Below are 24,927 nucleotides of genomic sequence, written 5' to 3'. Positions count from 1 at the left end.
CTATGATTTGGAAGGTGAATGGGTAGCCTATACAGATATGTGGCAGAACTTAGTGCACTGTCATTTAAAATTCCTATCTTATAGGAGCCCTTCTATTTTCCTCAACTTTCAGTTGGGCATATGTTTAACAAACAAGTTTTGTTTAAATATGACTCACCTGCACTGGAACCTAAAATTATAGGATTTACTTTCTTTATTTGGTTGGATAGAATTTCCTGGCATTCTCAACCAAAAGATAAATGCAGGTGCACCTGTCAAAATTAGTATGTAAATCGTTCAGGTTGGCTTAGTTTTCAAACAAAAGTCTTCTAAATCCTCTGATGTTTCACTCATTGTCAAGAAATACTCAACTTTGAGGAAGGGAGAGGAAAGAAGGAAAACGAGCAGAGAGTTCAGATTTCCCATTTGGGCTTCATCGTGTACAAAGTAACTTGAGCCATTTTTGTATTCTAACCAGCTTTTCCTAAGAGTTGCTGCCATTGGATGCATTTCGTTGCTAGTAGACCAACATACAACCACTTTATCTTGGCTTAGATGTTTGCTCTCATTAAAGTGACCTGCTGTTATGCAGGCTATGAAATTGTGTAGCAACTATATCCAAAGATGGGTTGATAGCTGCTAAAATTGGACAAAGAGGAAGATGAAGAGATGACATTTTCAAAATTCAATAAAACTACTACAGACAATTTCATTTTTTTCTTTCATAATTCAGTTTTTATTGGTTGTTCTGAGGATCAGTACCGACAATTCAACTTGTATACACTTCTCAATGTATGTACCGAAAATCTAAAAAATCATGTACTTGTGATTCTTTTCTAAGTTATGCCAGTGACCCTCCAGCTTAAAATTTGGAGCCAAACTTTCCTTAACAGTATATCAAGTACCAATATCTTCAAATATTGATATGCTGTTACATTAAGTCCCACTAATTCACAATTTGATATACTACATACTCAAATTTTTAATCTTGGCACAGCACATTAACAAAGTTACTAGGAAACTGGACTACCATGACCAAGAATGTTACAGAATTCACAAAATTCTGACAGGGAGAGCCAAGATCAAGGAGTGGTTTTCTTTAGGAAACAATTCTACCAAAAACAACATGGTAATAGAAGTATAATTTAAAATGTTCAAGACATATTAAATGCATGACTGACTCCAAATTGCCATTTAGGATGCTTGTTTTTATAGTATATAAAAACTACCCCATCTATGGAATGTTAAGCTGAAACCCAAGACAATCAGAGCCTCCCATATTCAATATCCCACTATTTCCTGGTTGTACCAAAAAATAAACAACCAGCAAATGACTTCACTGCTAAAAAAAAAAAAAAAAAAAAAAAAGCATTTACACTTAAAAAATGGGCTAAGTTGGGATTCCCTCCTTAAAAATGTTTCTAGAGCTACTAAAAAACTTGGATTTACAAAATAATTGATAAAAGTATTCCTGTGATCTGTACAGGAAGGGAGACAGTGGCCACTGATAAGACATGGGATCTGATGATCAGACTTGGCTTTTTTCTCTCTTCCCTCATCAGAGGCTGGACTCTCATTTTTAGTTTCTCCGTTTTCTGCAGGTAAGTCATTTTGTTTCTTGCTGAGCCACTTTAACCTGTTTTCCCTTTGCTCCCCTTTTCCTCTTTGCACTTTTTTGTCTCAAGATTTATCCTTTCCCGCCGCCTTTTTTGGCTTCGACTCTTGCAGCCCTAGGTTTTGCAACTGACAACCGTGCCGACCTCCTCTTGGGCTCCTCCTTCTCCGCCCCCTCGGGGGAACTGACCTTCCTCCTGGGCATTCTGGTGGCGCGGCCCGTGCGTGCAGGTGCCTGTGGGCCGCTGCACGCCCAGAACCTTCGCGAAGCTGGGCTGCCTGGCCGCTGTCGCTCCTGCCGCCCCTCGAGCTGCTGCGACCCGGCCAACAATTTCATTTTTTAATAGAAGTAAATGTGCCTTCGTCAATTTCATCCCATTTCCAGCCCTAAAGAAGACCTTAAAATTAAGGTAGGTTTTTCAAATGGGGAAACAGGGCTATATAACGATAATAGCAATGACAAAAATGGCGTTTATTGATGTGTCCTGTGTGCCAGGCACTCTTCTAAACCAATTGGATGTATACGTGCATTTATACCAATGTTTAATCCTAGTAACACTAGGGATTAAACCCTATAATGGCAACTATTACCCCATCCTGCAATGAAAAATCTGGGGCTCAGGGAGGCTAAATACCTGCCTCAAATACTCTTGCTCAAGTAGTAATTGACAGAACTAAGAAGTGAAAAATAGTAATTTTGACTTAGGGATTTTCTGATAAGCTACAAATAGAAGAGGCTCCTGAGGCTGATGAGCGCATCCTGTTTACAACAACGTAAAAATCCCTCTATTTTCCTAGGTATAATGATACCATGTGTTATAATGATAATATGTATGAATGTGGGTTTGCAGAAGAAAATCTCTTTAAATTTATCTTATATTAGTAAGCAAGCTTCCTCCTCCCTTCTTTTTCCTTTTAGTCTCAGGTTAACAATTCACTTTAGCTTGATGGACACATTTCAAATTTAATTACCTTCAACCAATGTAGTTTTCCTGGAAAGGTAATATGCTGTGGATATTTTTACTTATGGCAAAAAACAAAAACAAAAAACACCTATTCTGCTTAGTTTTTTATTTTATTTTATTTTTTCTTTGAAAAAAGAATAGAAGTTTCTATTTCAGATACACTTGAGAACAGGATGAGGTCTAAATCTGGGAAGACATTTATATGTCTCTCAGAGGCTATAAATCACTTGATCCTTTTTAAGGTTTTTTTTTTCCTGACATTGTACATCACATCTAAAACAGTTTCCGTTAGACAAACAACAGTATCTGTTCCTTTTTTTAAATTGATTTTCCTCAGATAATATTTAGAAGAGATTAGACTTATATAGTATCCTTACAGCCATGAACAGATATATTGCCATCAGTCAATATCTTAAAAGAAAAAAAGTTATCAATATAGCCAGATCAAAAACAGTCTGATTTTGACATCCAGTAATTGTCATCTAATACAACTTCTCCAGTCATTTTCAAGTACCAGCTAACCATTGTGTTACTTAAATAAGCATCTTTAAGTAAAGAATGCCCTGATTTTCCCCTCATTTAATCTTGACTTTATAAGACATAAGTTGGTAACCAGTATCTTCCCATGTGACCACATTCAGATTGAAACATTCTTCATATACCACTGAGACATTCGTACTATTTATTATCCCAAAGCTCAGGAATTGTGCTGTGGGAAGACATGCCCATGTAAGTTTTATATGGCGCTTGAAATTGCAGCCATTTGACAGAAGGGAGTAAACTCTGACTTTTCATTTAAAAGAATAGGGTAAAAGTATCAAAATTTCCAAAAGTACTCTCAATTCCACAAGTATGCTTTTTAGAGACTACCCCTTTGTCAGCCTTGGAAGTTTAGGAAAGCAAAATCATTTTCTTCAAAACGGATAAAAATATATAAGGGGTCAGTGCCTCTCTGTCATTTACTTACTGTACCCCCTTCACCTGGGTCCCATTCCTTTTTATTCTGTTTCACAGGATCTTAACAGATAGATTTTGTGTCTAGAAAATGTCCATCTCTAAATCAAGATAAGTATCCACTGGTTTCTACACTGTAAGTCTAAATGTGATAGAAAAAAGAGACGGAGTAAAAATACTCATGCTGTATGTGTGATGATTTTCACCTGACACCATAAGCTCCTCCCCTTCTACGGGTGTGGACACTTTTTTTCCACTACCTCCTTTTTCCACTAAGGACTAATTAGGGAAGTAGGCTTGAAGAATAAACTCACCAATTACGGAAAAGAAACCACTACCCTGATGCAAACTGAACTCTCCATAGCAGGTAAGCATCTGTTCGTTAAAATTATAAGTTTCCAAATCATTAATTATAATTGAAAGAAGAAATGGGAGAAATAGAGGGGGAAGGTGAAATTCAGCATTATATAGGAGGAATAAATCATAATCAACTTTACAGGAAAAGATGTTTTTGTTTTTTGGTGTTTTTGTTTTTGTTTTACTGTTGTAAATTTTGATATGTGGAAAACAAGCATTGCAAAATATTAAATTACTTGCACTGATAGGGGCACTACTAGAGAAACAGATAAGAGAGGAATCTCTAAACAGAAAACCTATCATCTGAAAAATAATTACTATCATTGGATCACAAGTGCTTTAAAAAAATCTCTTTCTTCATTAACAAATATAGTGCCCTCTCTGTGTGCACCCAAAGGAGAAATGTCTCTCTGATTTTAATATCACCAGTATTTGTCACCCTGCAAAATTTGTGGATTGAAAGAGTTTCTTAGCCTAGAAAGGTATATTGAAGCCGGATCAAGGAGGGTTTTGATAATGTAGAACTTAGAGAAATTCATTTCGAGATATTACAAGTGAAAAGTCAAGCAAATGCTATGGTAAAGAGCATATAGATAATTTTATGGACAAACTGAATCACATAACTACTCACATTTGTTTCTCTTGTGTTAGCTGCTCGAAAGCTTACAGTACAAATCACCTACTGCGAGTACACTTGATTCTCATTATTTGTGGTAGCTATGTTTAATAAACACAGGGAACACTGTCTTAGTGAGTTCTGAACCATCGCTTCCAGGGAAAATAAAAGATTAGGTTCCTGAAAGCCTCTGGTCACAATATTTTCATCAGCAGATCAACACATAACGTGGTTTTTATGTATTTCTGTTTAAAGACATTAATATGTATTGTTGATTTATTACCATTGAATTCACAGTCAAAAACATTAGAATTCATGCCTGAAGAAAGCGTATGTAAAGCATGTATTTTCTTGGTAAGACACATCACAGTCTTTTTGCACTTAGGAACACAGGCAGCACCTAAATACAGAACCTTGGATTGTGAGTAACTTGTTCTGTGAGCATTCCACAAGACAAGCAAACATTTGTAATAAATTTTAATTTGATAAACAAGCGATGTCTTGCAACACAAGTAGTACAGGATCCTGAATGTCACATGATCACCACTGAGCCAATGGTTCTTCTCTCTCTCGCTCACTGTGGGGTTGTGTGATCGTCTCCCATGGCTTGGATGCTCGGTCTCTGGCCATGGTGTTTGGCAGAAATCAGTGATTTTTCAGAACATTGGAAGGTGCCCCCAACTGGTACTAGTATACTTTTTGTTACTTCAAAGCCCCTATGGACAGTCCTTTACTTTTCCATATAAGAAGCTTATGAATTCTTTGCTTCATTCTAGGTCAGGCTGCCTGCAGATATAGACCCTTTCCTCTGCTGCCTTATTGCCAGTTACATTAAATACAGTATATGACAAGTTTATTAATACTGTATTGTAGTCAACATCTGTTAGTGATAGTGAAAGTTGTCGTACACAATAACCCTCCACTCTCTTATCTCCTTCACACCAGCCACAAAGGTTTGCAAAGTAAGTGGATGTTAATGTATTTATTTTTCTTTATATTTTGTATCTTCTTTATTGTTTTGTATTATATTACAGTATTGTAATCATTTTTGTATGAATATTTTGGGGTTGTGGAATGAATCATCTGAGTTTCTATTCTTTCTTATGGGGAAATTCACTTTGATATACAAGTGCTTTGGATTACAATCATGTCTCCAGAATGAGTTATGCTCACAAACCAAGGTCTTACTGTACTCTGCTTGGGGCCATTTTAAACAGTGAACTCCCAAAACAAAAAGCACAACCTGCAAAAGAATGTGGAACAAAGAGATCACATAAAGGACATGTTTAGAGTATGAGAGTTGGAACAGAAAGTCAGTTTCTGCAACTTCAGCTGACAATGTGGGCATTGGAAATTCAAATTTTTCACTATTCTGGGCATAACCAAAAATGACTGTGAAAGCACTGTCAATATTGATTTTGGGGTTTACAGATAAATTTTAGCAAGTAGGTAAACTCATAAATATGGAATCCACAAATAAAGAGGATCAACTCTATATGGAGAACTGTACTCCATATGCTTTGCCTACTGGCCTCACTCTTTACCCCATATTACTTTTATACCTCTATTTTCCCCTTGCCTGAATGTTCATTTAAAGTTAATTTTTCTTCATGTATTTTACTTATGTGTGTAAGTGGTTTTAGATGGTTTGGGGAATAAACCAGACAATAAATCAGCAAATCATCAACAAATACTTGGAATTCCTACTCTTTGCACTAGCTACTTTGCTATGTATCAGGACACAAAAACATCTCTAGACATCAAATGTAATGAGAGATACATGATCAGTTTCTCTATGAAATATGTTATTTCACCTTTTCTCAAAAAATATTGCATTACAGTAAAGTGATATATTTAACTTGAGGATCTATTAAGTTAAAATTTTACTCAGAGATAGCATGAGTGAATGAAAAGTCAAGCAGATACAAGGGTGAAGAGAGGATGGCTCAACTTCTTCTTTTGCTCAACCTGAGCTCTGGAAACTCTATTTCTGCAAAGCTTCTAATATTGGCCCAGGCTATGATACTAGACTATGGTCCAGAAGCCTGATTTTCTGGTACTGGCCCTCAGTATCTCTTCTGACTCCCACAGAGAATACAAATACCTCAGGTGTGCCACTCAGCCAACTGGAGCCCACGGGGCCTGATCACAAGAAATATGATTCTAGTTCAGACTCACATAAACTATATGTAGAGTTTTATGGTGGATTTTAAGTAAATCATAATCAAACTCTGAGTATCTTATAGTCACACAGAGCTGCCACATAAGGAAATCAAGTAGTAGCTTTCTCTATCTGGAAATGTGTTGTGCAGGAACAGTCCACCACAACCCAGAAGCACCAGGTTCTCCTGTCTAGCTGAATTATCTTTGCCATCCCAGTGCCTGACTGCTAAGAGTAAGTGGATAAACTCTACTACATTGAATATAGAAAAACAGAAAATATGTATATTTTTTAATTCAGTCAAGACCTGATTGGGATGTTGAGAAAAAAAAGTTTTCTTGCACGCAAAAATCAGGTGATATGGAGCCCCCAAATCTAGAAAATATAATTGTATATGAATGGTTGGATTACATACATTATATTAAGACCCTTTTTTTATTCCTTAATTTTATCTCACTAAAATGAGCCTCACTGGGGCACCTGGGTGGTTCAGTCGATTAAGTGTCTGACTTCGGCTCAGGTCACGGTCTCACAGTTGGTGGATTCGAGCCCCGCCTCAGGCTCTGTGCTGACAGCTCAGAGCCTGGAGCCTGCTTCTGATTCTGTGTCTTCTTCTCTCTCTGCCCTTCCCCCACTTGTGCTTGCTCAGTCACTCTCTCTCCCTCTCTCAAAAATAAACATTAAAAAAAATTTTTAAATAAAAATAATAATAATAAAATGAGCCTCAGCCTTTGCTCACATGTGATTCTTCATCTTCAATCTAGATGATTCTATGCAAGCTGTTCCTCATAACCACCTGACACTTGACCCACTCAAGCCTTTCTCTGGTCTTTGCCCCACATTGTAAAAAGAAGTTTCCCTACTTAACCCTAAGACTCTTACTCTGAGCTTCCTATCATTCTTTCAGCAATTACCTAGAATGCCCTTTACTATATGCCAGGCCCTGTAGGTGATGGGGGTACAATGGAGCACAAAGCAGACATGAACCCTTCCTTCCTTTTTTTTTTTTAATGTGTATTTATTTTTGATAGAGACAGAGCAAGCTAGGAAGGGGGAAAGAGAGAGAGAGGGAGACAGAGGAGGCTCTGTGCTCCCAACTCATGACCCATGAGACCATGACCTGAGCTGAAGTTGGACTCTCAACCAATTGAGCCACCCAGGTGCCCCCACACTGCCTTCCTTCACAGTCTACTTGGGACAGACTTAATTAAAACACAAACAAATGTGAAATCACAACTGCTATGGTGTCTTAAAGGAAGAGTTGAGTGTACACAGAATGTGTATAATAGCAAGACTTAACCCACTGTAGATACTCACCTCTTTCCAGGATTAGGTCATTAACATTCTCTATTTCCACGTGTTCCCTGAGTGGGAACCCATTCCACTGCCATCGTTTCCTTCCCTCTTCAAAGGGAGCCACAGCATTCCGAACTACACCCGGTGAAAAGAGGATTTCAAGGATATTCCTCAGGAGCTTCAGATGTTAATAAGCAAAAATTAAAACTATACTTTCAAGTTTTTAATTAGGTGTGGAATAATTGCTAGTGCCCTGGAGAAGATGTCGGTGCTAAACTGTTCTACCAAATTACTGATACTGGAAAAAATGCTGAAGAGTCATTTTCCTGAGTCACTCAAGGTATGACACATTTAAGAGTTTGATTTTATTTATTTTATTTATCTGTGAAATAATGTCAGACTTGTAGCTGTTTCCCAAATTTTTCTGATGTCAAGACTTTCTTAGAGCCCTTATTAAATATACTGTTTCCCAGTCCCCTCCTGCCAGAGACTGATCCCGTGCATTGTAGATACGGCCCAGGTAATTATATTCTTGACAGCCACTTTAGATGATGTCTAGGAAAATTTAGGGGGTACTGGACTAGATTATTTCTAAAGCAAACTCGAGTTTTGAACTGAACTTTTTTTTTAATGGCAGAAGGGTATGGATTAAGTGGTATTGCTCATAAGAAGATAATCTAGGTTCACGATGAAGCTGAGGTTCAGGGGTCATTATAAAGTTTTTCCAATTACTTCAAGATCTTTATTTGTGAAGTTTCTTTTCAGTGGCTTTATTGATCATTACGCCTCTATCTGTTGAAGTCTTCTCAAAGTCCATGAGGGCCTGCTGATAACTCAGAGCTACTGTGGAAGATGACATTAATCAAAGATTACAAATAAATGTGAGATTAAAAATATTTTAAGCACTTGGAGAAAAAAAATGCAGAATGCAAAGAAATCGTCTGTGAGGGCTGAGTTTCTTGACCAAGGAGATAGCCCTACAATAGTGGTTTTCAAATGTGAGTGGCGGGGGTTATAGTTCAGTGGTAGAGCATTTAACTGCAAATATGAGTGGCATGCTAATAACCCAGAAGAGATATAATGAATCAGGATTTCTAAGGATGGAGACTAGGGAGCTGTATTTTTAGCACACATGCTGGATAATCCTTATTTACACTAGACTTTTAACAAAAGTGATCTGGAGCACCGTACTGGGTTGATTAAATTTAGTCATCTTGCCCTACCAATCATGCTTAAACTGTGCATGGTAGAGAAAATCTGAGGGATAATTTGAAATCTTATGACTAAAAGAGTACCAAATGGACAATCTGACTCAAAATTTCCCATTCTGAATGCAGACACAAAAGTGAGTAAATGTTTGTCCAACTCTTTCATCGGAGAGAACTAAAAAGGTTTTGGTGACCTTCACAGGGTCATCTAAGATGTTATGATCATCAAGACAAATAATGGGCCCCTACATTATAAATATTATATTTGGACAGTACTTTAGCATACAGATAGTTTCAATTTATTTTATCCTTCCACCAGCTTTGTAAGATGTCTATTAATCCATTTTAAAAATGAATTAAGTTGGAGTCCAAAAAAGGTTAAAGCAAGTAAAGAATCAAGTTAAATCTCGGTTCTTAGTTCCTTTGATTTCATATCTACTGCTTCTCCCACAGCGACTTAGCTACTAGATGCCCAAGTGCAGATGTTGTCTTTTTTTTTTTTTTTTTTTTTTTGGACTCCTCGTTCATACAGTGCTTGCCATGGGGCTCTGCCCAAAATAGTTAATAAACTTTTGTTGGTTGGTCACTGGCAGCATTATAAAATAATTGCTTCTTAACCCCCACCTTTTCAAATCTTATTTTTTAAAGACCTCTGAATTCGGATTAGTTGAGTTGGTCTGAATGGTATATAATCATTTTCAAAATATCTTTCACACTATCTCATTTGAGCTTTATAAAAACTTATTAATCCCTCTAGAATATTAATACTCTGAATAGGCAGGTGTTTACATTATGATTTTACAGATGATGTTACTAAATGCCTTCCCTATATCTAAGTGCTAGAGTTCAGATTTAAATCCAAGTTATCAGATCCTAAATTGTGTGGTGTTTGTTTGTTTGTTTGTTTGTTTTTAATGTTTGCCTCTCATAACACCATTTGAAGTAAGACTTAAAGAAATGAAGCATGTAGGCACAAATCAACGTCTTCCTTGTATAATCTTCTCTTTCATAGCTGCTTAGCTTGGCACTCTCAATTACTCGTTTTCTATACACTAAAGTCTCTTTCTTTGACACTCTTTATCTTACTTCAATTATTTCATTGTTATGTAATGCCTGACTTGGGTTCTGTGACCATACTTTCAAAATACCCCTTCAGTTACACTGTGGCCTTTAGAGAATAAAATGGATAAAAAATGGTCTTATTGTACACACTTCCTCCATTTTTTGGAGGCCATGGCTCTGTATTCTATAATCTCATTTTTTTTCTTTTTTGTTAAGCTTCTGTTTACATTCCAGTTAGTGAATATACAGTGTAATATTAGTTTCAGGTGTACAATTTAGTGATTCCACACTTCCATACAAAACCCGGTGCTCATCACAAATGCCGTCCTTATTGGCCTGGTGCCATCACCTATTTTACCCATCCCCCCACCTACTTCATCATAGTATTTCAGTGATTAAATATTCCTCCAAATTTTCTCCACAAACTCCAACTGTTCATTCCTCCAGCATCCTTACTTCCCCTAGCTACTTCCCTCTCCTCTCAACACTCACCCTTTAAATAAACAGCTGTTAGAAGAGTTTGTTTCTTAGTTTTCAACCAATGCGAAATCTTGCAGTTGGTTGCAAATCTCTTACAAACAAGTCATGTTGGTTGCCTTTTTTCTTTCACAATCTGAATATTAGAAAGGTTTTTTCCCTTCTATTCTTCTAAGCATTCCAAGCACATCTAAGTTCCATTTTTGAATAAAGATGTATGGTTTCTTCATGGGAATAGACATTTTAATAAGCTTATGCCTATATATATGTAGGATCAGCAGCCCCAGAATTTAATGATTAATGAAACAAGCATGACCCTTCCAGGTGGCTTTACTTCTCAGATTTTCACTGTGATCCATGTTGCACATTAGTATTAGCCAGACTAAATTTGGAAAGAGATGGTCTATGAGAAGACTTGAGTGAGGTCCCAGGCTGGGTAAGACAGAAGACAGTTGAATAATGTTGTTGTCATTGAGGTGAGTGATTTGAATAAAGATGTGATGAAAGAGGTAAAATGTAGGTTCCAATGCCCTTAGAATTTAAATTGGTTTTCACTGAAGTATAACACATACTAGAAAGTGTACATAATTATGTAGCTCAATGAATTTCCATAAAACAAATATCTATATAACCTGCACTTCAGTCAAGAAAGAACATTACTTCAGGCACGACTTCTCCTTACCCTGCAAAGCTCTTTTCCAAACACTGCCTTTCCCTGTTCCCCAAGAGTAACTGCTATCTTGACTTCTAAAGCCATAATTTGGTTTTGTCTGTTTTTGAATATAATGTAAATTGGATCACAGTATCTTTTGGTGTCTACCTTCTTTTGCTCAACATTAAGTTTCTTTTTTTGTAATCCAAAGTATAAATGTGCCAACATTTATTCATTTTTTCCACTGTTGGTGGACACTCCAATTATTTCCAGTTTTTATCTGTTATGAAGATGCTGCTAGGAGCACTAGCCTATAGCTCACTCTCCCCAGTCTCCACAACTTTCTCTTCTCTGTAAACACACATAACATATAGAAGCTGTTTTGTAGGGCAGGCATCTTTGATTCTTAATGGAGACTAAATATGAAAGGCCACAGAAGGGAATTCGAATATTCAGTACTGTTTAGTCAACAAGTAATTGATCCATTGTATCAGACTCCATGGATATAATAATGAATGAGACATAGTTATGACCCTCTGGGAATGCTTATAGAGCCTTGCTCCATCAAATCTGAAATGCAAGGGTCTTTTATTCGGAGAGGGGGTTACCCTCAGTGATGTTTAATTGTAATTCAGGGTTGAAGGAGTCATTGCATTTAACAGGTTATTTTCAGAGAGTATAATAAGCAGCAAAAGTACCTGAGAATCAAAATTATCTGTGGAACTTTTAAAAGATATATAATCCCTAAATCCATACATCAGATTCTGATGCATTCTGTAAGTATTTATTATGGCCTATGTGCCAAGCACCCATCGACTCCCCATTGTTTTGGTACTTCTCACTGCTGTATGGTAAAAACCTAAATTTGGGGAGTGTTTTCATAGGCTTTCACAGACTATCAGTTTTCATGTACAGTGATGAAATAACAAGAGAAAAGTTTGTATGTGTGCGTGTTGTATATATATGTGTGTGTACATGTTTATAATTTCCCTTCTCATGGCCTCAGTTATACAGCAGAAGAAGTGAAAATTGTAACATGTAACTGGAATAGTTAGTAATGTGATTGGCTTGTCTCTCTGGGTTCTCTGGCTCAGGTTTATGGAGCTGTGATGAACATAAATCGTGGGAATCCCTTTCAAAAGGAAGTGGTAGTGGATTCATGGCCAGACTTCAAAGCTGTTATCACCCGGCGACAGAAAGAGGTACAGGTTTGAAACGCCAAAATATATACGAGTTGACATCAACTAGAAAGAAAAGATTAGGTAAAGGGGATATTATAACTATCATAGCCATGTATGTTAGCTTAACACGCTACACATGTGACCATTAGTTTCTAATTTTACTGGCTTTGGAGTATCAGACATAGAAAACCACTACTCTAAATGTGTTAAGTGCTTCTTTAGTGTTTCATAATCTCTAGAAGCATGAAGCATACATACTTGTGCATACTAGTTTTTCCACTGGTCAAATGATTCCTTGTGACCGATGACTCTGGGTCATGTGGATAAATATCTAAGAAGGTTGAAAAGGATGACATCTGCCCTGTTCTGTCTCAAGGCCAAAGAGAAGCTCACGTGATCAAAGGTGTGCTGCTCTGACCACACTAGGAAAGTTCTGAGAGTTCCATTTGATTCTTGTAGACGGCTCCATTAAATTATATGCATTTCATTTTTGTAAATAAATAATATCCCAGAAAAATGTGAAATATCTTAACACTTCCCAAATACCAGAAGAATTATCAAGCATAAGTTCCAAAATTTCTGTTTCTTCCCTTTATACAGTATATTAGCCACATTCCCATCTAGCCATTGTTTATAGATGGCTAACTCTGGTAATGTGAATTATCTAGACATATGCAGCTAATGGTATCTAATCTATCTAGGATTTGGGTTACCTAGAGGATATATTTATGTTTTTATGATTATGTCTTCCATCCTAGGCTGACATGGATAACCTGGACCATTATACTAATGCCTATGCTGTGTTCTACAAGGATATCAGGGCTTACCAACGGCTGTTGGAAGAACATGATGTTATCAACTGGGATCAAGTTTTTCAAATACAAGGTGAGATAGGTGTGAGTCTAAGCAGTCTTTTTTGTTCTCATTTTTGTCATGTATGTTAGATAGATATGACCTATATTAAGTACACAAATTCATATATATATACACATATACATTTTATATAGTTACAATTTATGTACTACAGTTTTGTAAAAAAAAAAAAAAAAAAACTCATGTTTTACTCCTAATGAGGCTTGGCATTGGGGTATGTGGAGGCCATTTAAATGAGGCTGCTTTTAGGTGACTTTTTTTTCCCTCAATGTTACTGTAATATGGATATCAATGAATATCAGCATATTTTTATTTATTACCCTTAATCATTTCCTGTCACAATCTTTTAAAATGACTCTAACTTAAGTATAAGCCAATAGGTAGGTCTTCTCTTCTTTCTGAAGCAAATGATTCTAGAAAGAGATAGTTAACTGATCTGCATAGGTTATCCTCACATGATTAAAATAAGAGTATATTTGAGCTCTGAGGAGACAACTGCATGGTTATCAATGCTAGTGGAAGAACTTTTAGCCAAGACAAAAATACATTCAGAGTTTCCAACAGTGTGATGGGGCACCTGGGTGGCTCAGTCAGGTAAGCACCCAAATCTTGGTTTTGGCTGAGGGCGTCACCTCAACGTTCATGAGTTCAGGCCCCGTGTCGGGCTCTGTGCTAACAGCATGGAGCCTGCTTGGGATTCTCTCTCTGTCCCTTCCCTGCTCACTCTCTCTCTAAAAAATAAATAAACATTTTTAAAAAAGAGTTTCTAATAGTGTAGATGGACAGTTTCAGCTTCAGTATATCATTTTTTCAACTTTACATACTGACTGGTGGGTGATACAGTCAACAAAGTTACTATTTATAACTATTCCATTGAAAATGAGTTTCTTGATCATGTGACAGGAAGGCAGGGTCCCCCATGTTAGAAATTTAAAGTCTGGTAATTTTTTTTCATCAACAAATAGCTGAAGCCCTCTCACAGGAAAAGTTTCTATCTACCTGCAAACAATGACTTCCTAGGTGTCCACAATGGTTTGATGTTGATCTAGCTGTGTTTGAGGGACAAGGCAAGCCCAGGGCCTCCCTACTACTCTGCCATCTTAACTACTCCCTTCAACCTACAAGCAATGACTAATGCATATGCATAACCTAAAGACTTGGAGTGTTTTGTGAAATCCATTTGGAAATGCTCAAAATGACCTTATAGTGGAAGTTCTAAACTGTCTCCCAGCTTTACAGACTTACCCCAATTATGCTGGTTAGAAGTGAGACATGGTTCTACCACTCACTTAGCCAACCTAGGAAAATTTTCTCATCATTATTACTTTAATGTGAAAATGAGTATCTCTTCCTTGGTGTGAAAAATCATGGCAGTAACTGTATACATTATGGTGCTATAGGGCTACTACCCTCAAATCACCTGAACCCATCATTAGGAAGAGAACATCCAGAAGGATGTATGGGTTTTTTTTGTTTTTTTTTTGTTTTTTTTGCCAGTATTTTTTTCCAGAAGGCTGAGCTGTTAATTATGAGTCAGTTATGGTCATTTAAATTGACACAACCATCTTTCCTGAAGTTTGATGGGGACAGATGTAAGTTAATAGTACCTAAAATAACTGGAGTGGTAAAAGCCCCTCATTTAGTATGTAATCAGTGCAGGCATCACCTTTAGCTTCTGATGTGGCCTCTTGGCTGTAGGTTTCTATGGTTAGAACTATAATCTCTTTAGAATATTGATTTTTTTAATGTTTATTTATTTTTGAGAGAGATAGAGCATGAGCAGGGGATGGGCAGAGACAGAGGGAGACACAGAATCTGAAGCAGGCTCCAGGTTCTGAGCTGTCAGCACAGAGCCCAACACGGGGCTTGAATCAACTGTGAGATCATGACCTGAGCTGAAGTCAGACACTTAACCAACTGAGCCACCCAGGTGCCCCTCTCTTTAGAATATTGAATAGCTTCTGAGAAGTCATCAGTATCTTTATCCAAACCCAGACTGGAAAGGAGAGAGCCAATAGGATTTTGGAAAAGGAGAGCAAGTCAGTTCTCAGTAAATAGAAGCTAACATTCCATGCAATGAGCTTCATCATTGTTGAACAGAGACAGTACCATTCTTGTCTCACTGTGACACAGTGCCCAGCATAGGGCTTTACATATGACAAGTACTGAATAAAGATTTAAAGATAATATAGTATAGCTGTGATAAATGTGTAGGATACAAGTAAGTTTATACCTTGATACTCCTACGTTTATACCTTAGGAATATAGTTTATACCTTGATACTCCTTTTGGGGGAGGGGATTTGTTATTGAGGATATATTTTTTTAAGTTTATTTATTTATTTTGAGAGAGAGAGAAAGAGAGCTAGCATGAGTGGGGGAGGAGCAGAGAGAAAGGGAGGGAGGGAATCCCAAGCAGGCTCCACACTGTCAGTGCAAAGCCCAACATGTGGCTCCCTCTCCCCAACTGTGAGATCATGACCTGAGTTGAAATCAAAAGTCAGACACTCAACTGACTGAACTATCCAGGCACCCCTATACCTTGATATTTCTGTGACAGGAATCTAGGACAAGAGGCTGGAAGAGTCTTTAAGTCAGAATGTCATGCCAAATCAATTTGAGCTCTTTTATACTTCTAGCTGTATATTAGATTGTAGAATTTCATAGTTATAAAATTTCTCTTACCTTAAAGAGTGTAAGATCAGTCTGGAAAGTCAGAAAAATCAAGAAAATCCCACAAGCAATTCCAAATTCCTAGGGGATATTCTCATCAGAAATATTAATGGGAGACCATGATCGTGATGAACAATATGATGGGGATTTGAAAATCCCACACAATGTTTGAAAATCAGGCAAGGAGTAACTGTAATAATTCATATGTAAGTATATAGTGGTTAGGATAATGCAAGGTGGCAAACTGGTGGTGTTGATGATAATTAGTATAAAAATACTGCAACAAATTTCCTTTTTTGTGTTTTCAAATAAAATACCCACATTTTTCATTATTTCTTATCATGTACAGGGCTGCAGAGTGAATTATATGATGTTTCCAAAGCTGTTGCCAAGTCAAAGCAGTTAGATGTAAAGCTAACCTCCTTCAAGGCCGTTCGTTTTTCTCCTCTTTCAACTCTGCTGAACACCAGTTCCCTGTATGTAAACTAAGTTTCTACATGTGGGATGGGACTTACTATATAGGAGTACAAATAGTAGTACCAGTACCTAGAATACATGGTATTTTTAAGGAACATTTGGGTACCTTGGATTAGAGCCACGGGGTCTAGATTTGTCTCTGTGTGTATGCACCTGTGGATCTGTGTGTGTTTGTTTCTGCTGTGTTTACTGCTCATAATTTTTTGCAAAATCAAACCAGAGTCTTTGTGCCTAGTGATAAACAGACTCAGGAGTCCTGTATTTTCACAGTACACACAGAAAAATTATTCCTGTATGCTCCTCCTGCAGATAATTCTAACTAGCTTCTGTTGTCTGAGCCCAAAGTACTTATTGTTTTTTGTTTGTTTTTTTTTTCATGTTTCAAGGATGAGGGTAAATAACTGACTTGTGTGGAGCTCTTATATGCCAGGCACTAAATGTTTTATGTATATTATGTCTAGATTCCTTTAACTGTGGAATTCCCTTTTTGAACAGAGTTTAAGTAACACACAGGAGTAAATTGCAGAGCCAGGAAATAATTCCTGATTCTGTCTCCAGAATCCAGTCTTCAAAAGATTTGTTACTTTGTATCTATATTCTGTCTTTCTCACTGGGAAGCCCTTGTTGTGCCATTTGCTAGTTACTTTCCTTTCTGCTTCATCTTTCTGAGCCTTAATCAATTTCTTCTTTTTGAAAATTAACCTATAATATCTTCCTTACTTGTACTATGTAAAGAAATGAAACATGGTATCTTGAAAAAGTATCCACCTCAGTGAATGTTACTTTTTCTTCTATGGAGTATATTGAAGGAATTTTTGAGCAAAACAAGACAAAACCTAAAGAAGAATGAGCACTTTAAATCACATAAAGCAACTGGACTTTACTTTTATTTTACTTTTTTCAGTTATGAAAATTTCCAAGCACATACAAAGGCTGAGAGACTACTATAACGAACCTCCCATCAATATCTGGCTAATCTTGTTTCATCCATACCCCATCTGCTAATTATTCTGAAGGAAATATCTCAGAGATTTGCCCATTAATTCTTAAGTATTTTAATATATGTCTCCAAAAGATAAGGATTATTTAAAACACACACACACACACACTATACTAATATCACTTCTGTGTCAGGGGTCCCCAGGACCACCCACAGGCTCACTAATTGGCTAGGAGGACCCATAGGACTCAGCATACATACACTCCAAAGCAAAATCAACAAAGAAAAAGGTGCATTGGCAAAGTCCAAAGGAAACCAGGGACAAGCTTTCCAGAATCCTCCCCAATGGAGTCACACAAAACACACTTGATTTCCCCAGCAATAAGTTGTCACAACATATACAGGATTTTTATTGGAGGCACCCTCTGTCTAGCACATACCAGTTTTTTAGACTTCCAGAAGGAAGGCAGGTTTTCATCATAAATCACATGGACTGTTACAAACAGGCACAGTGAGTTTCAACTCCTATCAGGTCTGGGAATGGCAGGACACCGGCAGAAATCCAAATTGCCAGATACCAGCCAAGGGCCAACCTGGCAAGCAGGCTTTTCTTTTTCTTCCTTTTTTTTTTTTTTAATGTTTATTTATTAATTTTGAGAGAGAGACTGAGAGAACATGAGCGGGACAGGGACAGAGAGAGAGAGAGAGAGAATCCCCAGCAGGCTCTGCACTGTCAGTCTTGAACCCAACATGGGGCTCAATCTCACAAACCATGAGATCATGACCTGAACCGAAATGAAGAGTCAGACCCTCAGCTGACTGAGCCACCCAGGCGCCCCAAAAGCAGGCTTTTCTAAAGATAGAGTCCTTAGGTCTGCTGCACCAGCCCTTTGCTCTACAATATCTTAAAATTTTGTCAGTATTTCCTTAAACCAGTCAGTAGTTACATTTCCCAAACTATCATATAGCAGTTTGTTTTGAATAAGCACCTAAATAAAGCTCATATATTGCAATTGATTAACCTCTCTTTAGTTTTTTTTTTTTTTTGATATATGGGTTCCCCGTTCATCTTTTTTATTTCTTACATTACTTTTTACTGAAGAAACGAGGCTATTTTTCCTTTAGAGTTTTAGAGTTTCCCAGTCTGTTTACTGTCATATCCCTGAAATGTTATTTAAAAATTTTCTCCATCCCCAGTCAGGCCTTTTAAAATCGGATTTTGATTTAAATCGCTTCCCTTCTGAGGCAGTTGGGTGGCCCAGTCGGTTAAGTGTCCAACTCTTGATTTTAGCTAAGGTTATGATCTCACGGTTGTAAGATCAAACCCCACATCTGGCTCTGTGCTATGCTGGGCATGAAGCCTGCTTAAGATTCTCTCTCTCCGTCTCCCTCCACCCTTCCCTCCCCACCTTCACCTGGTGTTTGTGCACAGATGCTCATGGGCTCATGCTCGCTCTCTCTAAAATTAAATTAAATTAAATTAAATTTAAATTTAAATCAATTGCTCCCTTCCGCATTAGGAAGATACTGTCTTTAGTGCCTAAGTCATTATCAAACTCATATACTCTTAATTTGGATACCCTGCCCTTCAGATACAAGGTCATATATGTAACTACTAAGACAACTATTCCTAAAACACTTGTCTTAGCAATGTTTTTATTTACAGTGACATCTCTGCCTTAGGCTTCTCAGCCTTTGTTTTTCCGGGCATCTGGCTGGCTCAGTTGGTTAAGCTACCGACTCTTGATTTCGGCTCAGGTCATGATCTCACGATTCATGGGATTGAGCCCTGAGTTCAGGCTCTGTGCTAACAGTGTGGTGCCTGCTTGGGATTTTTTTTTTTTTTTCTCTCTCTGCCCCTCCCTTGCTCTCTCTCACAAAATAAATAAACTTAAAAAAAAATAAAGTTCATCTTCAAAAATTAAATTAAGAATTCTATGAAGCCAGTTATTGCTTGTATTTATTTATTTTTTACCCAAGCTTAGTGGTTAGACAGTTGGCCCAGTTCCAGAGCCCGTAGTATGCCTAAAATGTGAGCTAACGCTGCAGAGCCACTAATGAAAAGAAAACACAAACTTGTACTTTATAAAGATCATATCAAGAATGGCATTAGCAGTCTCTCAACATACAGGATGGTCTTATGACATTGATAACTTCAAGAATGAAAACAAATTCTGAGGCAAAACCAGCCCCATAGGCTTAACTAAGTAATCCCATCTCAGTCCTTAGTAATTGTACCAATTCCTATCTTTTTATCTCAATACCATGAACTTTTAGACATTTTTCTAGACCTTTCAGGAGAAGGTAAGAAAAACTAGCATTTCTTGAACATCTATATATTCCTAGAATGTTCAGCAATTTGTATTTCTCTTCTGGCTATGGATGCAGAAAGATGTAAGTTTTATACTACTACTTTATTTTTTTAACCAAGGAAAAGATTAGGGGCCCAAGAATCTGGAGTTGTTCAGGTTTCAGAAGGGTGTCAACAGACTTAAGACTTTGTAAAAACAAGTTGGCTGGGGTGCCTGGGTGGCTCAGTTGGTCAGGCATCCAACTTTAGCTCAGGTCATGATCTTACGGTTCCTGGGTTCAAGTCCCATGTCAAGCTCTATGCTGATAGCTCAGGGCCTGGAGCCTGATTCTGATTCTGTGTTTCCCTCTCTCTCTCCGCCTGTCCCCTACTCTCAATCTATCTGTCTTTTTCTCAAAATAAATAAATAAACATTAAAGAAAAATTAAGAACAAGTCAGAATTGTTTTACAGAAAAATGAAATACTTGCCCTAATCTACACTGAAGACAATAAGAAATAGGCATAAATTTGAAAGGAAAGACTTAAATTTGATATGAGTATTTTGCCCTATCAGAAATGAAACCCTAAATGATGTTCATAAGTGGGAAGTGACAGATTCTAATTCATTGAAAATATTTTGGTATTTGTTAAGCACGATATCTGGAATGGTTTCTCAGTTTGAATCAGTGGAGAAAGTGAAGCAGCTGTTTGTATTCATATGATCCCAAGTTCACATTCCTTCTCATCTTGTTTTCTTCTAGAATGGGTTCTTCCCCACAGCTGACTTACCTGAGTGTTGCTGACGCTGATCTTCTCAACAGGACTTGGTCGCGGGGTGGCAATGAACAGTGTCTCCGGTACATCGTGAACCTCATCTCTTGCTTCCCCAGTGTATGTGTCCGCGATGACAAGGGAAACCCAGTCTCTTGGTCTCTCACAGATCAGTTTGCCACCATGTGCCATGGCTATACCTTGCCAGAGCATCGCAGAAAAGGTTATTGCAAGCTGGTGGCCCTCACACTGGCCAGGAAGTTACAAAGCCAGGGGTTCCCCTCTCAGGGTAATGTCCTGGATGACAACGTGGCATCCATAAGCCTCCTGAAGAGTGTCCATGCTGAGTTCTTGCCTTGTCGTTTTCATAGGCTTATTCTCACCCCTGCAACTTTCTCTGGTCAAATTTACCTGTAGCCCATTGAAACTCCAGGAATTTTCTTCCTTTCCCTGAACACAGATATTCCCAAGCTGCCAATGAGGGGGAAATTCAACCTGGAATCAGAAGAATCTTGGGTTATTGAAAAGATTCTGGAAAAGATACACAGGATCAGCCTGAGAAGCCTTAAATCTTCCTGTCTCAGGTTTCTACAGTAAATAACTAGGGGTCAGAGATAGCTATGGCTGAGAACAGGATCATTATCCTCCTCTGGGATCCACTGCAGGAAAAAGGTTCTAAATCCAGCAATTCTTAGCACAACTGCAGAAATGACTGCATGAGAACAGTGATTTAACATGTGAGCATGTGGCTACAGCTTTATTCTTGCCCCTCCGGCTTCTGCAGTGTATTTTTACAGCCATACCAATTCCCTACTACCATAAAGAACACTCCCCTTGCCTGCCTCTGCTGTGTCTCCCTAAACCGTTCCTACCACTTCTCACCCAAGTTGTCTGTAGAATATCCTGCGTTTCCCCCTTTAATTACTGGTTCTCCATTTCTGCTTACAACTCCAGCCTATGGTTCTTCCCTGGGAATGTTCGAATGCAGTGGTTCTCACATTTTAGTGCACTTCAGAATCACCTGGAAGGCAGGTTGCGACACAGATGGTGGAGTGTCTCCCCCACAACCCCTGATTCAGTACCTCTGGGTAGGGCCTGAGAATTTGCGTTTCTAAAAAGTTCCCACTGCTCAGTTGTCTTGGATTGAGGAATGAAGATGTGGGCATTTTAAATACTAGAAACAGAGGATGTCTGTGGGTGTGAATGCAGATGCGCATATAACCATTTTCACAGATACATCTATATATACATTCCTTTCATATTTATATATGCATATGTATAAACTCATAGAATTTTGATAAGCTGATAAACTTGCATTGGATATGAAAAATTTAAGGATCGGGGAAAATAAATTACATCTTCAAGATAATATAATCAGTGTTAGATGTCAAACCAGAATGCTCTTATTTTGATTTCAATCTATTTTTTTTCACCAAATCATGTATCTTTTTCGTAAAGGAAATTTAAATGCTTAAATAAATACTTTCATTAGTCTTTTATCATTATTTTTTTTAATTTGGTTTCCAATTACTTGTGTGTGTATGTGTGTATGTATGAATGTGTGTGTGTGTGTGTATATATATATATATACATAAATCTTTCAAGGACTGCAAAGGAAGAGGTAAGCATCACAAGCTGTGTTCTCCCATTTGCAATAAAAGCAGGCAGAAACACAATAGTTGGATTTATCTAGTCTGTGTAAAGTTGATTTAGCCATACAGAAAATATTATTTTCTTAGCCCAACAGAGGTCATAGAATCCCAACTACAAAGATAAAGGGAGATTCAATTTTAAGTGTTTATTCTGAGAGAAGTAAACAAACTGAAAGAATCATTTTAATAAAAAAACAAGACTCCTTGGGAGTAAATATATGCTTATTTTTACTCAGCCATCCTGAGTGACTGGTTACCTGGAAACTTATTCTTGGTCCCAAGGGAAGAGCACCAAGGAATCAGAGTCCATAAAGCCCTTGGGGGAATATGGTCTAGGTTCTGCCCCAGGGATGCTTATTACGTTCAGCATTGATTAAACAAGGGTTATTCCTATCTGGTATATGGCAATAATATTATAGCCTTACTTTATTCTTAATAATAATTGCCTACAGTTTATTTAAAATTTAACGGTGTACTGATAGTTGTGCCAAATGTAGATATATATAACTTAATCTTTGTGAAGGATAGGAATTATCTTATTTTGAGAATTCTGGCTCAGAGGTGTTAGGACTCAGCAAATGTTATGTAGGTTTTAAGTGGCCACATCATGATCAGATCCAGATTTTGTGATATTCTGAAGCCTGTACTATTACTCATTATGCTAATTGGCCCCAAACAGCTTGAAACTCTTTGGGGTTTTATCTAATTGCTTTCTGAATTTTTCACCACCACCCCCGCCCCAAAATGGGCTCCGTATTTTGAAAGAGATTTTTTTCCATCAATTTTCACTGCAAGTTTATATATATTTTTTTTAATTTTATTTTTCAGATAACCATGTTGGATATAATAGTTCAACTTTCAACCCTGTTTCTAGCTCTTTTAAGAAATGTGTGGAGAAATATCTGGAGTAAGGAGAGAACGGCAAGAAGAGAGAGATTCAAGAAGTAGGAAGGGACTGGGTCCTTAATGCTGACTTAAGAAACTTCAGTATGACATACAAAGTGTTGAAGAGTTTTAAGCAGACTATTCATCTGTTTGTAAATCAATCGGGAGGGTATTGCAATAGTCTAGGCAAGAGGTGATCCAAGTTTAGTTTGGCTTTGAATGCAGGTAATGATGTTGGTGAGAAGCGAACCATTATCACAGGTATTTAGGAGGAAAAGGTGTCAGGATTTCATGGCCACAGGATATACTGAGACAGACATGTCAAGAATGCCTCCTTGGTGTCTACGGTGTCTACGGTAGGTGTCTATGTTGTGAAACCCGTGGCTGGTGGTGTTTTTCACTGAGGGAAGAAATACTGAAACAGCACCAGATGTGAAGCAACTGGGAGCAGAAGGGATTGTTTGTTCAGTTTGGGGATGTTGAGTTTTGAAACCTATTAAGTGATAGGTTCAAGTTGTGTCTCAGGGAAATTGTCTGTAACAGAGGTTTAAATTTACGAGTAGTAGGAACATAGATGGTAACCGAAGCCATGTATTTGGCTGAGCATGCCTAGGAAGGGGCCTTGAGGACATCAACAATTTAAGGTTGAGTGAAGGGGAAGGTTCTGGAATGGGAAAGAGAGTAGCAAAGGCAGGAGGAAAGCCAGGAGGTGACTGTCACCAAACAGAAAGGAGAAAAATATCAAAACAGGGATGGTCAATGGTGTCAAATTATGCTGAGAGGACAAGAATATGTAAGGAATGAAAAGTTTACATTGCCCTATCTAATATTTTAAATACATGTACGAAAAAGAAGCCAGAAACAAGAAGACATGTGGTATGATTCTGTTTGTATAAAGTTCAAAACCAGGCAAAATAAATCTATAGCCTTAGAAATTAGGAAGCAGTTACCCTTCAGGATGGCAGCAAGAAGAGGATGGAAGTGGCTTCTATTTCTGGTAATGTGCTGATTCTTGACCCAGGTAGGTCATGAAAGTATGTTCACTCTGGGAAGCTCACTGAGCTCTAGAATTATAATTTATGCACTCTTCTGTATGTATGTTACACTGCCATCTGAAACACCTATTAACAGAAAACAGGCCTGCAATTCAGGGGGCAGGGGGACACATATTCCCTTCACCCAAGAATTCCACTTCTAAAAATATCTTACTGGGGGAGCGGGGTGGCTCAGTTGGTTAAAAGTCCAACTTCGGCTCAGGTCATGATCTCACGGTTCATGAGTTTGAGCCCCGTATCTGGCTCTCTACTGTCAGCACAGAGCTGGCTTCGGATTTTCTGTCCCTCTCTCTCTCTTTCCCTCCCCTGCTCACTCTCTCTCCCTCTCCCTCTCTCTCTTTCTCAAAAATGAGTCCACATTAAAAAAATAATAATAATGTATCTTACCAGTATAATAGCAAGTCTACAAAGATTTAATAAAAGGATTTCATTATACATTGTTCATTAAGATTCAAAAGTAAACTAAATATTTTAAGTAACTCACTGATTAAATACAGGGCAGCCATTCAGTGAAACTCTACAGAACACCAGAAAACTGCTTGATATGGAAAAGATGTACATGATAACACCAAATGCAAAGCAATGCAAAGCAATCACAGAAAAGTCTGTATCATCTATTTAAAATTCAACTGTGAAGAGAGGAAATCGTAGGCAAATAGTTCTGAAAGCAGCATAAAGGCTTTTACTGGGAAAAGAGGAGTCTGGTGAATGGTAGCAAGTACTTCATGGTGTGCCCATGGCTGCACATGGTGAAAGGAGTCAATATGGGTAACATGCTCAGCTCTCCTG

General features: G+C 37.8%; 1 protein-coding gene and 1 pseudogene across 1 annotated transcript; one reads left to right on the top strand and one right to left on the bottom strand.

Moving 5' to 3' along the window:
- Positions 1 to 547: 547 nt before the first annotated feature.
- On the bottom strand, positions 548 to 1,880 carry LOC106973939 (non-histone chromosomal protein HMG-14-like; annotated as a pseudogene).
- Positions 1,881 to 6,723: 4,843 nt separating this feature from the next.
- Positions 6,724 to 21,902, top strand: GLYATL3 (glycine-N-acyltransferase like 3). The gene is made up of 5 exons (XM_015071146.3): positions 6,724 to 8,282; positions 12,436 to 12,543; positions 13,281 to 13,407; positions 16,417 to 16,543; positions 20,537 to 21,902. Exons 1-5 carry the CDS (start codon positions 8,205 to 8,207, stop codon positions 20,961 to 20,963), a joined length of 867 nt encoding a protein of 288 aa, XP_014926632.2. The 5' UTR covers positions 6,724 to 8,204; the 3' UTR covers positions 20,964 to 21,902.
- Positions 21,903 to 24,927: the final 3,025 nt, after the last annotated feature.

Source organism: Acinonyx jubatus, chromosome B2, assembly GCF_027475565.1.
Source record: "Acinonyx jubatus isolate Ajub_Pintada_27869175 chromosome B2, VMU_Ajub_asm_v1.0, whole genome shotgun sequence".
Classification (NCBI taxonomy): domain Eukaryota; kingdom Metazoa; phylum Chordata; class Mammalia; order Carnivora; family Felidae; genus Acinonyx; species Acinonyx jubatus.
The sequence above is the reverse complement of the archived record's forward strand: the minus strand, read 5'-3'. Positions and strand labels throughout refer to the sequence as shown.